Here is a 16,173-nt window from a genome sequence, read left to right on the forward strand (position 1 = left end):
AGAATCAAGAGAACCTGAGGAAATACAAAGAATAAAAAGACCCAACCAAAAGTACAGATCACCGGAATGGTCTTATGTGGCACTGTCTGAAGAAGGAGAAGAAGAAACAGTGACTCGAGATAATTCGGAGGGGATCTTGAGAAAAGTGGTTGAGGAAAAAGAAGGAATCTTAAAAGTTATCCTGACTGACATTGGAGAAGAGTCAGATGCACAAGATGTTGTTGATGATCTGATACAATTTGATGTTACTGAAGAAGAAGGAGTGAAAACTGATGAATATCCAAATTGAGTGAACTGAGAAATCACTTGGAGGAAAAGTGAAAAGAGAAAGTCTGAAATTCAGTTGTCTGAAGTAATCCAAAGTATAATAGTAGTGGAGTAGTAGAGGCTAAGTCAAAAGACAAGGTCAAAGTAATAAAATGGCTAACATAGAGGATAATCAAAGTAGATGTGCCTTCTTTAAAAGATGGTGTAGAATGTGCTGCTGCTGTACTGGATTATTAATGCTACTGTGGGGAGTTTTAGTTTTATTAGTTACTTTTAAAGTTACATTTGAGATGCATACAGAAAATATGACAGATATAGAGAAGAATTCGCAAAAAGTAGTTTTGACTAGAATTAGTAATACTTACATACACAAAGATAGGTCAATTAATAATTTTTCTAGTAATGTTTTTTCGAAGTTGTTGTATGAATATGTGAAAACAATGGAAGTTAGGGATTGCTACGTTTGTATGCAATTACCTGCATCCGTTTCAGAGGGTGTTACTTATCATCATTTGCCAGCTACATATGGTATTTCATGTAGTATATTAAGTAGTGTTTTTTATTTGTTAGGGAAAATAGATTATAAGATGTCTAACAGAGATAGTATTTTTGGGCATTTGCCAATGAACAAAGAGCTGAATCCAGCTAAAGAAGCTAACACTTTTGGTGAAATTTTTATTGAAGAGAAAGGATTAACATTAGATTACATTTTTAAGAATAATTTAACTTGCAGTCTGAAAGAAGAGGAGAAAGCTTTTCTGGATATGGTAGAGGAAAGGAGATTGAACATGCATGAGAAAGCAGGGAAATATAAAGTGAGTGAGACAATTTGGGACATTGAGATGGGGAAAGAATTGAGAAATGGGGCTAGTCCAACTTTAGCTCTAGATGTACCACAGAAGGGTAAGCTATGCATTACAAGAAGGAAATCCCAATATGATACATATTTTGTTGGGACTAGTGAGTGCCATGATACATACTTCATTGCAACAGGTTGGGGTTTCAGAGGTGGAGAAGATACAGTTTTCCCAGGAGTGTATTATGTTTGTGGGAACAAGGCTTATTACAAGTTGCCTGACCATTGGTATGGCACGTGTTATGTGGGTCTGGTCTTTCCAAAGATTTTTCATATAGATAAAATAAAAGATGTAGAACATATTAATTTACTAATGCGTTTCAAGAGAGAAACCTGGTCTGAAATAGTGGGTGATATTTTTGGGGTTTTAATTCCAGCAGTGGGAATTTCTTTAAATGCTTATGGAATTCGGAAACTGTCAACAGTGGTGGATCGCTTATCGACAAATACCGCTGGAGGGTTTCTTTTAGTGAATACGGAATTAAGTGCCGTACGTGCCATGTCAATGCAAAATCGACTTGCCCTTGATATTTTATTGGCCAAGGAGGGTGGAGTTTGTGGAATGCTGAAAGTTCAACATTGTTGCACTTACATTCCAGACGAAAGCAAAGACCTGAAGGTCTATATCAAAAATATTACTGATTTGCATGAAGAATTAGTACCACTTGAAGCTGAGAGTTTATGGACTAAAATAGCTAATAAGGTGATAGCTGTTAAAGATTTTATTGCAAAAATAGGTAGTACTATTATAGGTAGAATATTGTTTCCTTTAACTTGTATAATTATTGCTTTATTGATACTGAGATTAGTGTGTGTGTGTTGTAAAAACAGGGGAGGGAAGAAGAAATTGAATAAAGAGAAGAAAAACAAAAGGTTGAAAAGAGAACCACAAGAAATTGAATTAGAAGAATTGAGGGAGAGTGTTTATTTAGAAACAAAGAGGGATGATGAAAGGGTGACTGGTGTGTAGTGTTGTGTAAGGAGAAAAAGACATTTCCGATTTCTCCTAAAATGGGACTAAATTTTCACTAATTTTTTTCCACTAATTTTTTTTTGGGGTTTATTTGGTGATAAAATCACCAAAGGGGGGATTGCTAGAGCAGAGTTTTCAGTTTGAAAATTAACTGGGTTTTGAAGCTCTGGCATGTCCATTTGTTATATTAATTTATTAATTATTAATTATTAATTATTTGTCTTGTGTAAGTGTTTATACTTACTAATCAACTTGTTTGTTTTAACAAGAGAGAATTACACGTCGGAATGCATAAGTGTGCTGTTTAATAATAATGTGCATGTTTTCATGTTTAAACGTTGCTGAGTGCTGTTTATTTTTAAAGCACGAAACGCTTTTTGAATTAATGCTTTTCTATGTTGCAAGAGCTAGATAATTGCATACACATAAGGGTATTAGTGGGGTTAACACTGTTCAATCACTATGCTGTGGTAACGTTGTTTTTGTCTCTTTTAATTAAGAGGGTCTATTGTGGCCTATTGTGGCCTAAACAAAGATGGCTGATATGTAAAGCCTGGCCTTGAGTAGAAATCTGTGACGAGAGAGAGCCTTGCTGAATATGGTCCTGAAGTCAGCTGACCACAGTCCTTGTTTTGCCTGGTTAAAATTTTCCGTGAGGACAGCAGCAGTTTTGGGCGATCTCCAAATGAAATGAAGCGTCCTTGGCAGCTTTGGGAAACAAAGGAGCTTTAAAGAAAGACTCTGAACTATGATCTCATTGCCGAGGAGACGTGGAAACTATAAGATACAAATGTATTTTTTGGTTCCTGTTCCGTTATGTTTATTTTGTGATTTTTCCTGAGCGGAGATTTTCAAATGTAGCGATGCTACATCCTTTCCTTCTCGCTTTGCTCAGAGGTTTGACGGAAGAAGTCAATACAAATTATATTTTCCTTTGTTCGACTTACTATAAGAATTGTTAGCCTAGAGAGGGTTTTTTTGCCACTTGCTATTTGCCACTTGCCATTTGCCTTTTGCCGCGTTCCGAATCTGCGTTGGTGAGGATCGTTGCTGAGAGGACTTCGTCTTAAGAGACTTTACCGAGAGACTTGTCCTGACCCGTTCTGACGTTTAGCTAGAATAGGTAACTATGAGAAAAATGATTTATTCTGATTGATTTTCTTTGACTAATTTAGATAAAGCAATATAATTTTGAATATGGTGTTGGTTATTATTTCTTGTCAATTATTGAGTATCCTATTTTGATTATTATTGTATAGATTGTTTAGATTATGTTTGAGGGCAGTCTCAATAACTAGATCTTATCGACCCCGATATAGATGTAGGGTGTTTAGGAGTTTTTCTTTCCACAGGTTATTGCTGGTAGAGTATTTGAGCGTATGTTAGTGAAATGGGCCCTAGTGTATGAAGAATGTATGTGCGTGTAACTGTGAGATTACTCTATCCGTGGAAGTAGGGATATTATATACACCCTGATCTCTATCAATACCACTCCTGAAAGTAGGAAGAGATCCCACAGATATGGCTAGCTATCGCCCGTTGTCATTACTGACTACAGAGTACAAAATACTAAGTAAGGTGCTGGCCAATAGATTGTTACCCTCCCTGACCAAACTAATCCATATAGACCAGACTGGCTTTCTACCTGCCCGCAGCACATTGCTGAACACTAGGAAGCTCCACTATCTCCTGACGGAAGCCCCGAGTCAATATGCTCATGCGGGTTGCATTTCTCTGGATCTGCGGCAAGCAATTGACTCGCTTAATTGGGAGTATATATTCCGTGCGTTGGAGAAATTTGGGATCCCAGCAGGCTATATTGCCTGGTTACGCCTTTTATATGATGCGCCTACGGCGCGCGCTCGTACCGGTAGTAATATCTCAGCGGAATACCCGCTATATAGAGGAACTAGACAGGGTTGCCCCTTATCGCCCCTTATATTCATACTGGCCCTAGAACCATTGGCACTCAAAGTGCGTAAGGGCCTCACTGATATGGGTATAAAATTAGGGAACACAACATCTTTTTTCTGCATACGTAGACGATATTATTTTGTACCTTCATGATCTCCGCTTGCCCCTGGATCCGATATACGAGGTGTTTCATCACTTTGAATTAATTTCAGGCCTAGCCATTAATGCAGCGAAGTCACATGCATTTTTCTTCACTGATCATGCAGGGCTCACAGACATTGAATTCGGAGATACCAAACTCCAAGTTGCACAACATACATTCAAATACCTAGGTATTCGGATATACCGGACGCATATGGACATGCTGGATGGTAATCTACATAGAGCGATTAGAGCCTTGCGTTCTAGTGTCGCTTTCTGGAGTACATTGCCGCTGTCCGTCATGGGTAGGGCGGCTTTAGCGAAAATGGTGGTCCTACCGCGACTGCTTTATTACTTCACCAACTTACCTCTTATGATACCGCATACGTTAAGGCTGATGAATACCTTACTTATTGATCCCATATGAGGTTCTGGTAGAAGGTGTATTCGTCTTAAGAAGTTGCAACTGGACACATGCAGGGGGGCCTGGGTGTTCCTGACCTACTTGCGTACTATTATGCATGCCAATTACAATGGCTGTCCTTTTGGACTGCTGGGCGTAACCTGCAAGAGATAGGGTTTACAGAGGCAGATATAGAACACGGTACCCTAAATACATTGTTGTTGCCCAATAGCAAGATCCCGAAGTGTCTCCCCCCTTTGCTGTGCTCCGCACTCCAGTGTTGGAGAGCAGCGCTGCAATATACATGTGCGCCTCCTGCTTATGCAGGCAACATCCCGTTATTGGGAATTCCACTGACGGGCGGCCGACTAACTAAACGGAGAATAACACCGTGGCTTGACGCAGGGATTAGTACGGTGGCGGATTTGTTTGGAACGGGACGCTGTTAGATCACAACACTTTTGTTATCAAAACGTGAGCTCTGGCGCAATTATACTTATTACACGCCGAACTGTTACAATATATAAAAATACATTGGGCCCCGCAGAGACAAGAACCCCCCACACATGACCTGGTTAAAATGCTCTATTATATGGGTAGAGGCAGACACCTTATTAAGTGGCTTTATACAGGGATGCGCTCTCATACTGAGGTTGCTCTAGATTCACTGCAGGTGGCATGGACTAGGGATATAGGGAGAGACTTGGAGGACAGGGAATGGGCGAGTATTGTAGAACACTCCAAAAAGGTCTCAAGGAATGCAAAGTTCAAATTTTTTCAGACTATTATTCTCCACAGGGCTTATATTACCCCTCATAAATTAGACAAAATGTTCCCACAGACGCAGCATTACTGTCCGAGATGTCTATTGGAGGGGGCAGACCTACTACACATGATATGAACATGTCCGAGGATACGAGGGGTTCTGGGACACTGTCAGGCACATAGTCAGTGCGGTCGCGCGCCGCGAGGCGCAAAATACCGTGGGGGAATGTGTATTAGGTCTACACAAACATGTGTCCAAACATAAAGTACAATACCGCTTTGTTGACTTGGCGTTTATTTTAGCGATACATGCCATTACTATGCGATGGAAGTCACGGAGGCCCCCTACTGTACTCGCCTGGCATAGTGAGCTGCTACATTGGGGAAGTGCAGAGAGCGCTGCCTTGCGCAGAGAGGAGCTCAGAGGATTACGCAAAACCCCAATAGCACTGGAATTGGATGTTATGCTGGAGGCCATCAAAGCAGTCGACACCACTCAGTATACCCCTGACTGCATGCAATAGACTATGCAATGCGATGGACATTCCCTGAACGACACGCAGCATGATGTGGTTTTGTTTAAAAAATGCATAATTTTCACAAGAGCCTAAAATGTTAGATACGAGGTAACTATGGTTTTCTGAAGGTGCGTAGGACTGGTGGGATGGGGGTGGAGGGAGTTGGGTAACGGTTTTAGATTATAGTTTATGTTGGCAGCCATAGAAGTGGAAAATATTTTCATCTGACAGGAGATACATCAGTTATGGGATTCATCATTGAATATACTGGCCTGACAGATTTGACATTGTATCACTGTTTATTCCCTAGCAGTTGACTTGCGTGGGATATAGGCCCGGGCTATCTCAGTAACATAAGTAATGTTTTGTGGCAAATATACTATGAATATGGCTGTATAAAATATATTGCATTGAAAATAAGATGTACGTTTAAACAAATGACAATAAAACTATGTTTCAAAAAAAGTTTGAGATCCCCCGAGGCACCCGTTGGGGATGCTCCTTATCGCTTATATTCTTTGCCCTGGTGATGGAACCCTCTGGCCTGTCTGTTGAGGGTGCAGGCCCGTATTGGGTCACTGCTGTGAAGACAGACGGACATAAAATCTCTGTATGCCAATGATGCTCCTATATATATATATTTTGGACCGTTTGTGGGTGTTGCCGTCCTGCTTGAGTTATTGGAGCCCTTTGGGGTAATGACAGGCTTCGCAGGCAACTGGGGGAAATCTTGCTTGTTCCCCCTGCAGTGAGTGGAACACACAGAAAGGGTGGGGTTGAAGCCTGAACGACTGCCCTGGTGCATGGAAACCTTCCACTATCTGGGGATCAATGTATCCCACTCAGATGGGGACCTCCTTGATGGCAACTTCTGTAAGGTGCTGACAGCTGTGCGCCAGTCCCTGGCCTTCTGGAAACGCCTAACGCTTTCGCCCATGGTGCATATGTCAATAGCGAAGATGTTAGTCTTACCACACTTTTTTGTTTTAATTCACGGCCCTGCCATTGGTGCTCAATCGTCCTTCTTAAGGGAGCTGAGAGGACTGATGTCAGATCTGGTTTAGGGGAGACCGGAGCAGGATATCGATTGCTATGCTTCAGAGCCCTCTGATGGCGAGAGCCTTGGGGGTACCTGACCTATAGCTTTATTATGCCGCAGCACAGCTCCAGTGGCCAATGAGATGGATGACAGAGTGCGGCTGTCTGGGACGAACTCCAGGGAACTATGGTATTGGACTGGTTGATGGATAGGTGTGACCCCCTAAGGGACTGAGCAGATTGACTCAAGGGGCTAAAATCTGCTGCATCAGGTACATTCAAGCCCAGGCGCCACCAGGTGCCCTACACTTTGTAGCTACCGCTGTGGAGTGTGCCGAGGGTGAGAGTCGTGTTGGCCGATCATGATCCGGCTCCATGGTGAGGCGAAGTCAAGTAGGTGACCTTTATGCAGAGGAGGTTCTGTGTCCCTTTACAAATTTGCAGTTTTCCTGCGACCTGGAGGCGAGCCTCTTTTTGCTACACAACACATTTGTGCTAGGGTTGTGAGACACTTGGGGAATGGGCCAAGGGGAGCCGGTACTGCATGAGGGGTTCCAATGTGTTCTTACTCATGGGCTGGGAAGAACAGGCGGTACGATGTTGTATGGAGCATTATTGGCCAATGGCAAAGACCAGGCAACACGAAGTAAGCCCAAGTGGGAGACCAGCCAAGGTGTGGTCCTCTCAGTTAAACAACAGGAGATGGCACTGGAGTACGTTAAGGCATTCTCCCCTAATGCCCGCCTGAAATTCACACAATGTAACTACCTGCACCAGACTTACCTCACGCCACACCAGATACACAGATGTTCCTGTGTTCGTTTCCAGGGTACCCTCGTTGCGGACACCCCAACGCAATGTTTTTACACATGGTATGCGAGTACCCGGTGATGGCATGGGTGTGATGGAGGTCATCTTGGATGTGGTTGATGTCCTGTTAACCCCAACCAGGCATGGTGGATCACCAAGTTATTGGATATATTTTCAAAGTCTGTACTTGAATGACAGTGATAAATATGTTGGTTTCTGTGCTGATGCAGTAAATGTTACTTTTTACCGAATGTTCAAATACAAAAAGAGAGTAGTATAGCAATGAAGTGTTCTAGAGAGTGTTTTGGGTCGCCGCTTAGATTATACGTTGGTTCACAAGCATCCTGGTGCAAATCAATGGAAGCACCTCTGTAAAAGAAAACACCAGGAGACATTTAATGATGGCTGCATCACACCATAACAATCTGTGAGCTCCAGGAGCGCATTTTGCGTTGTTTGTAAGTCAAATGTCTTGGACTCACAAGCCTCCCACAAAGCTCTTCAATCGGATTGAGCAGAGCTGTGGTGTTGCTCCCCATCCTTCTGGTCGTTGCTCCCCATTTGGTCTTCCTTCCCTCGTTAACCTGAGCCTCTGATCTAAGTTCCAGCTCGTTATACCTTCAGGTATTGTTCCAGAGAGGAAGACAGGAGCTACCTTGCACTTGTGCTTAGCGGTCAGTCTTCATTCGCCTATATGCAAGATGAGACATTCCTCATTGAATTCTCCAAGTCCAACTTTTTCGTAGTGGTGTCCGTCTCGCTCAGAACATTGAGAAGACTACAAAAACTGTTAACCCAGACTGTCAAAGATTTACATCAAGTTGCTGTTACTTGACATGTCTCTCTGCTTATCAACTGAATTCAAATATTCACAAGAGAGGCTAAAGTCTCTTGGTCAGAGGATATGTGTTTGTTATATGGTTATTTCAAAAGATGTTATGTATACAGTATAATAAGTCATAGCTTTTCCAATTACATTAATAGATGTATATTTTTGTATTCAACAAGGTTTTGCTCTGAAAGATGAAGTGAAGACAGATGAACAGAAAACAGGAGATAAAACAGAATAAGGGTAATCGGAGGAGAGAAAACCAGACAGAAGATCAAGAGCAGACTTTTCTTTATCCCATTACACTTTGCCTGTGTAGTCCGGTCCATATGAAAATTTGGGGCAGATGGGACAGGTGAGAAGGAATTGGAGGCAAGCACTAATCTGCTCCTGTGGGAGAACATCAGCACCTGAAAGTGCTGCAGCAATGGCCGTTCGCGACACAAGGCCTGCTCTTCGCTCTAAAGAGACGATCATCTACGATGCTCTCCCTGCTGTTCGTGGCCTTCTCCACAGCAAACGGAACTCTATACGCCGGACTTTAAGAAGGTAATTTTAAGCAGGACTCTGGTCCCTGTATCCAGTCTGCGCTCCATTGGGGTCAGCTTGAACATGTGACTTTCCCCCCAGTCTAGCATAACCAGATGACTGTGAGTGGTACATTGTTATTTAAGGCACGATATCTACCAAAAACTCTTACACTTAATATCCCAGGTACTACTGATTGGATTTTTGTTGTTCTGGCATGACTGTATTTATTATAATGTACTTGTCTAAATTAGTTTGGGATTTTATTATTGTTGTGTTTTCACTTTATTACTGTTTGTGTGCTGCATAAATGCTTTACAGATTGCCTTCAAGTTAAGCCAGACTGATTATGTGCCTTGCTACCGGAGGGTTAAGCACAGGTTTATTTAGTGACTTTTGTGATTCATCCTGACAAGGATTGTTGTTGCCTGAATGAGGTTTCCACAACCCTCAAACAATAACCAGACTTCTTAAAATATTCTAACTGAGCAAGGTGGTCCTGGAGGGTCTTCATGCTGAGGGCAGCAAAAATCCCACAGGAATGATCCATAAAACTCCCAAACAGGAGACACGAAGATTAGGTGGGTAAAGTACCTCAAGCCTCCAATAGCATGACTTACATCTTACTCAAACTATTGTACGAGTTGAAGGAAAAAGGCAATGTAGAATAAAAATGGCAAAAAAGGAAAGAAAGCTGGTTCCAATCCACATCGCTGGTCAGAAAAAAAGGAAACTGCTGATGATGTCCACATATGGAAGGGTGGGGCACGTCATGTATGATGACCGAAGGCATGTGAAGTAACATATGCAAAGCTCTCTGTTAACAGATTTAGAAGCAGTTTCCAGTCCCACAAGGAGGCAGACACATCCACAAATTCAGAATGGGAAACGGCCCAGATGAACGGTAATTATATTTTCCACCTAGCAATAAAGAATTGGTATCATCTGTTTGTATTGTCCCTGTAGGAATTTGGGCCTTCAAATTAGCTCCACCTGTTGCAATATAATTTCATTAATTTAAGATATGGAGCAGGACTGCACTCAAGGTTGATCAAAACAAATGCAAGGTAAAATCTTGCACATGTGCAACTGCATGAAGCCGTTCTGGAAGAGTCAGATGATACATACTATCGACAGACATGGAAAAGTTGAGAACGATTGAGACAGTAGCATGCCCCCTATCGCCTGTCTGCAATAGGACATTCCACACTTCTAAAAGACCCACTCAGAGCAGAAACTTAAAATGAAAATCGTGAAGTACACAAATGGTACATTTATCCAATTACACATTTGTCAAGTCACAAATAATTACATGCACCGTAATCCATGTCTTTCCCTCCCATGACCCTCCCCAACACTCCTACTATGGTGGCTCCACTGCTTCAAACCCATTAGTCTAGTATCCTTGATAGGGAACAAAAGCATCAAAATATATATTGTACTAAGAAGTAAAATTGAATTTTGTTACATGTAAAGCACAGTAAAGCAGACCAAAGTCCAACCAGTTACCACCCTGCAACATACCAAAGAGGAACCGGAAGACGCCCAATGAAGCGGGATCAGTGGGCCTGTTCATCAGACAGACAAACCGATGCCAGCTGGTGACATCGGCAACCTCGAACCCAAACAGTCGCCTCATCAGACTATGCTCTTCTGTTTTGGGTTTCTTGGTGGGAATCGGATGAAGCGCCTCTCTACCACGTCCCATTCTCTGCCTCTGCCTAGGCGATGACTCTGCCAACAGCCCTTTTGGGAATAAAAGGGGGACTTTATTCATTTTCAGGGTTTAAGGTTAGTTATAAAAGGTAAAAAAACAACATTAATATAAACCAACATTCAAGCACGCATATACGTTAACATTTTGTTTGCCATAGCCTGAAGTCCTCCTCGCCCTATAAAAAGGGCTGAAAGGCTGAGGATGGGGAAGAGACAGGGTTTCTAACTGGCCACAGTATTTACCGACTCCCGAAAGAAAGAAAAATAAATTCAGTAAGCACTGGTATTTTTCCCTTCTGAATAATAAGCATAATACAGCAGATACACGAGGAAATTACGACAGTGTTTCCCAAACTATGGGTCGCCAGCCAATTTTTGGTGGATTGCAAGCCAAGCAATAAATAAACATGCTTTTAAATTCTGTATACATCTCTTCACATGCACTCTGCTTCAAAGACACAGGTCAAATGTCAGGCTATGTCTGCTGAGAAATAGCTACTTGTTTTTTAACATGGCAATTGCTGTTTACAAACTTCTCTCACTTTGCAGTCAGAGAAAGAAATGAAAGTTAATTATGTGAACGGAAAGGCTGTAGGATCTAATTTTTCTGTAACACACAAAACGTAAATACCTGTAAATGAACTTTACACATTCAGCAGTTACGAAATCAATAATGAAGCAATTGGTTTGTAATTCTGAATTTTATGGAAACAAATATTTTAATAGGATCAAAACAAATCAAGACATTTTACTTTGCCATCCACAAAAGATAAATATTCACTGAAAACCGATTTTGACACATTATTATTTATGTCCATATAGTTTTGTGAGTAAAACTATGTGTGTGCAAATTTAGTGCCCATTTCAATGGAAATGTGTTGCATGTAAATGACAGTGCGGAACCAAACAATATTGTAGTTATTTTAAAATATCGCTCGTCTCAAGTCCATTAAGGCTAGGTGAGTCGTGAAAGTTTATGGTTGTAACAATTGGGGTGAGGTGCCTAAAATTTTGGGAAGCACTGGTCTACACTATGTGTAAATAAGTATTAATGAAAAATGAGCCAGAATTGATTGCCATGTCAAGAACACTGGACATTTTACACAAAATTCTATGCAGTTACCAGCTCCTAGTTGTTAAAAAGGTCACAAAACATGAACAAATGACCGGTATTCTATAACATGGGTAGTCTAACTCCAGTCAGTCACACCTGAGGTAAGTGTATCTTTCGTCGAGCCCCAGGCCAGTCCGGTAAACACCTCTGCATTTAAAAAGGTCACAGAAGTCAATGTTTGAAAATTTGACAACGGCTTCCTAAGATTTTTTTTCTCAACAGAAAAGTATTAAAAAATGTAACCTGTGCAATAAACCAAAGGTTTGTTTTGTCCATCTTCCACTTTCTGGTGTGTTTGTGTCTGCATTTTTTTCCTATCAAACAGGGTAGATATGCAGGATGAGTGGGAGGTAAAGTGGATTTAGAAATTCTGTAATGAATATTAAATGCCGAAACAGGCTCCCACTTAGTCTTTTTATTATTAGATTTATTCAGTGTATATATAATTGACATTTCAGCACTAATATAATCAGCAAAAATAGTAAAAATCACTAAATCAACTGTATGCTCACAGCACAAAATCTGCACAAGAAAACAATTAAACAATAAGTAAGCAAAATGAAAAATGCATATTCAAATAGCGAAGTCATTATTATGAAGCGCAAAAGATTCTGCACTAAAAGTTCAAAGTGAGCCCGTAAAAATATGTGCAGATCAAGCGTGCCAGGAAATAAGCTAAAAAAGTTTTTTTTAGTGAGCAACCAATCAAGTAAGTTAAAGTGAGCCGGCCAAAATGAAAACTGAGCCAATGAGCGCAAACAAAGTGATCGAAATTAGCCCAAAATAAATTGACATAAATAAGTCCTCTTATAGTGTTTTGAACAATATGAACGATTTGTGTATTAAACAACAATTTAAGCATTTTTAAATAGGAGATGTTACACAAAGTTAAAGTCCTACTTTCCACCCGAACACTTTTATCGTTAAAATACATATACACTACACTACAATTTTTGATGCAAGCCTTTATTATTTATGTACCCTTTTCCCCAGAATAAAATAATGACATTAATATACATTGCAGTAAATCATTTCGTTGTCCTTCTTCCTTCAGACATCGTGCTGAAAGGAAGCTTCACATAATAGAACAGTACAAACATTTCCTTTAGCCAAAGCATGCTGCTGCCTTGTCCTTGAAAAAGATACATCTTGACCAGATTTAAACAGACTATGCGAGGCAGATGAAAACGAACTCAATATTTTTCTATGTTACAGAGAAAGAAAATTGCACATTTATTTGCAATGCGTGTTTTAAAGGCCTACGGTGTTAGAAACTCAAAAATGATGTCAAATACATTTTTAATTTGTTAATCTTTCTCGTTAATACAAAGCTTCATTAAGGAAGACCTCGACTAAGCACAATTTGTGGCAAATAACATAGGGTTTGATTAGGAAATATATTTGTCCATTTGCGGCACCCAAGAGGTGAAATAGCAATTTTTAGGAGTAGAAACTCAAGTCACATATTTGCAAAATATGAATTTGCACGAGTAAATGGATTTACTCACATATGAAATCCATGATGATAAACGATCTATACATCTGGGTAAATTAATTGACAAGGGCTGGTTGTGGGAGTTCCGGGCGCAGTTACTTCCCAAAATAGGTCAACTACTAGAAATTCACAAGTTCATTATTGGCTGCTATATTCGCTTACAGATTTGGTTGTGGATTGAAATCCTGAAAAGGGCACAAGTGCTCAGGGTAGGATTGGGGAAGAAACAACATTAAACTTAACTCAATCGTTGTAAAGGAATGTTTCGCCTTTCATTTCAGTTTACATGAATACTGCTGAGAATCTGTGTCACTCGCCGGTTCACTAAGAGTGCCTCTGTAATTCTTTGAGAATTCCAGGATAGAGGGATAGTTGCGCAAATCGCACAAGCTAATGGGTGCACATGTTTCATTATTTCCCAAACTGGATTTTCGTGAATCAGCACATAGTAAGTGGTGGCTAAACCAGAAATCTTCGGTATGCCGCTCATAAATCTTAAGTGCTTTACATATTTGGAAACATACGCATATGCATTTAGGGATTAAAGCGAGGTGGCGCCTTTCCCTCTTTCTCACATCATATTCGATGCAGGCCACTAGGTGGCACTTTTATAAGAGGCGCAACTCCGATTAGGGCAGTAAATCCAGGGTTGGTGGATCTGAGGGGCCTGTTGTACCCAAATTATGGCTGTCCTTTCATACCTACTCTAATGCACGGGGTACAGTGTGCTCCCCTTATGTTAGGGCAAATGCTTCCTTATAGTAGGGCTCATGTCACCCTTCATAGGCCAATGCTGAGCGTGGTGCCTATCTGGCTTTAAAAACCTACATAACTTGCAATGTAAGATTTCACCGTTAATACCAGAAATGGGCTCGTTCAAAATAGAGGCCAGACACTCAAATTAAAACTATTTATTTATACAACCGTTTTCATAAGTGCCTGTCACCGGGTCCAATTGAACAAACGCCCACATGTAACATTAGAGGAATCACCAAACTTCAATGCAATAAAACAAACCATAAGAAAACAAGTATAACAAGGAGGTTCGAGGTTTAGTGGGTTATATACTGTGGAGATGCAACGTAAACAGGCGAGACTTTAACTGCCAAAAGCATACATGGCAATAGCCTAGATTCAGACGGGAGACTCCAGATTTTTAAAGCTAAAAATGGCTTTATTTTGGCTGTCTGTCGCCTGGAATTGCCTCTCCTTTAATAGAATTTATTGGGAGAAATGCATTCTTTCGATTTTTTTTTTTTTAAATCACTCACTTTCAATTTCAAAAATGGTGTGTTTGCGGAGGGTCTGAATAATAAAAACAGTGAGACTGCCTTATAACCACATTTTTTTTTTAATATTCAAATAAATTACTTCAAAACGTGTCCAAAACAACAAGGTCGACAGTCAGCGCGGATTAAAGCAAAAAACAAGGATTAAAAAAATTACTAAGAACCAATTTTCCGTGAAAAAAAAATAATAAATAAGCCCTGTAAGGGTGACCTCAGGGGTACTTCAAATGCAGGTGAATACGTACGGTAAAGCTGGAAGTTTCAGAAAGAGACGGGCTTAATAAACTAGAAAGGATTAAAAAAGGGTGACACCAGGGCTGGCGAGCAAACAAAAACAGATCAACGGTTCACCCACGAGCTGCCTCTTCCCGAAACTTCAAAACTAGCCGGATCCGAATTGTGCAAGGATAAAGTCTTTCGCAAGAGCGCTTATCTGCGTCCCGAACAAACACGAGATAAAGTTACTGCATCCCCAGCCTCGAGGGTTGGGGAATACACTTGCAATAGCAAAGACCCCCGAGGTCACTGGGAGCCCACACTCATGGACCAGCCATCTCCCAAACCTGCGAACACAGGCACCTGAATAGCGAATAACCATTTACATTCCTTGTACATTATAAAGTCAACTTAACTCCTTTGTATTCCACACAAAACGCATTCCTTGTACTCCATAAATCTCTCCTATATTTATTGAACTCCTAATGCACAGTCTGCACTCCATGTACTGCACACAACGCAGCCCTTCTCGGCACCATCGGTAAATCTTCTCGTTGTCAGAAGCCACCCTTCCTGCCGGGCGCTCCGCCGCGCATTGCTTATACTCTCTGAAGCTCTCTAACACTTTGCAATGTTCCCGGGAAACCTTCAGTTTGATCACTGCAGCGATGTCCCCAGTGGTCTTCACGGCCACGTGTATTGTCCGCCTTAGTGTTCACATCCTCATTCCTGCATGGCCTGCCCTTGGGTGACCGCTGCTTTTATGTACACCGCCGCGTCTCCGGATCCGCCACTCTCTCCTCTCTCAAACTACCGTTTGCAGGGGGACACTTGATTTAAATAAAGTGCCCCACCCCTCGCTTATTCCTTGTCTTACAACTTGCCACTGCAGTGGGGTGGTCTAAACTGCTCTCCCTGGAATAAACACAACTTGGAGAGCCCACGTAGTCTGGAAAATGCGAATACAGTCTCTCCAACAGCAGAACGCGAGGATCTCGGCATCTGGCCAGCGTTTATTGTTTTCTTTGCAGGTTCATTTGGCGAGTGTTTATTTTTTTCTTTGCAGGTATATATAGTGCAAATCGACCCGAAGGTATTGGAGACCTTTACATGAGCACCAGTAACATTATTTTACAGGGACACATTCATTTTTAGTTTGAAGACATCTGGAGATTAAGGGCCTGATCACGAGTTTGGCAGTCTTCCTGGGGCCCGCCACGCCAGCAGGAAGACCGCCAAACCAGTAGTCAGACCGCTCGCCAGACTATGAGTGTAATCCTGGGCAGGCGGTTGGTGCTGCA

The 16,173-nt window shown here is 41.3% G+C and overlaps 1 protein-coding gene across 2 annotated transcripts in view; it reads right to left on the reverse strand.

Annotated features, from left to right (window-relative positions):
- GGCX (gamma-glutamyl carboxylase) overlaps positions 1-16,173 on the reverse strand; it is a 255,538-nt gene that overhangs the window by 196,569 nt on the left and 42,796 nt on the right. For both annotated transcript variants that reach the window (XM_085634968.1, XM_085634969.1), the window contains exon 2: positions 10,567-10,788. In XM_085634968.1, coding sequence (XP_085491094.1) covers positions 10,567-10,788 — 222 coding nt within the window. The remainder of the gene's footprint in view (positions 1-10,566; positions 10,789-16,173) is intronic.

This window comes from Triturus cristatus, chromosome 11 (assembly GCF_964204655.1).
Source record: "Triturus cristatus chromosome 11, aTriCri1.1, whole genome shotgun sequence".
Lineage (NCBI taxonomy): Eukaryota > Metazoa > Chordata > Amphibia > Caudata > Salamandridae > Triturus > Triturus cristatus.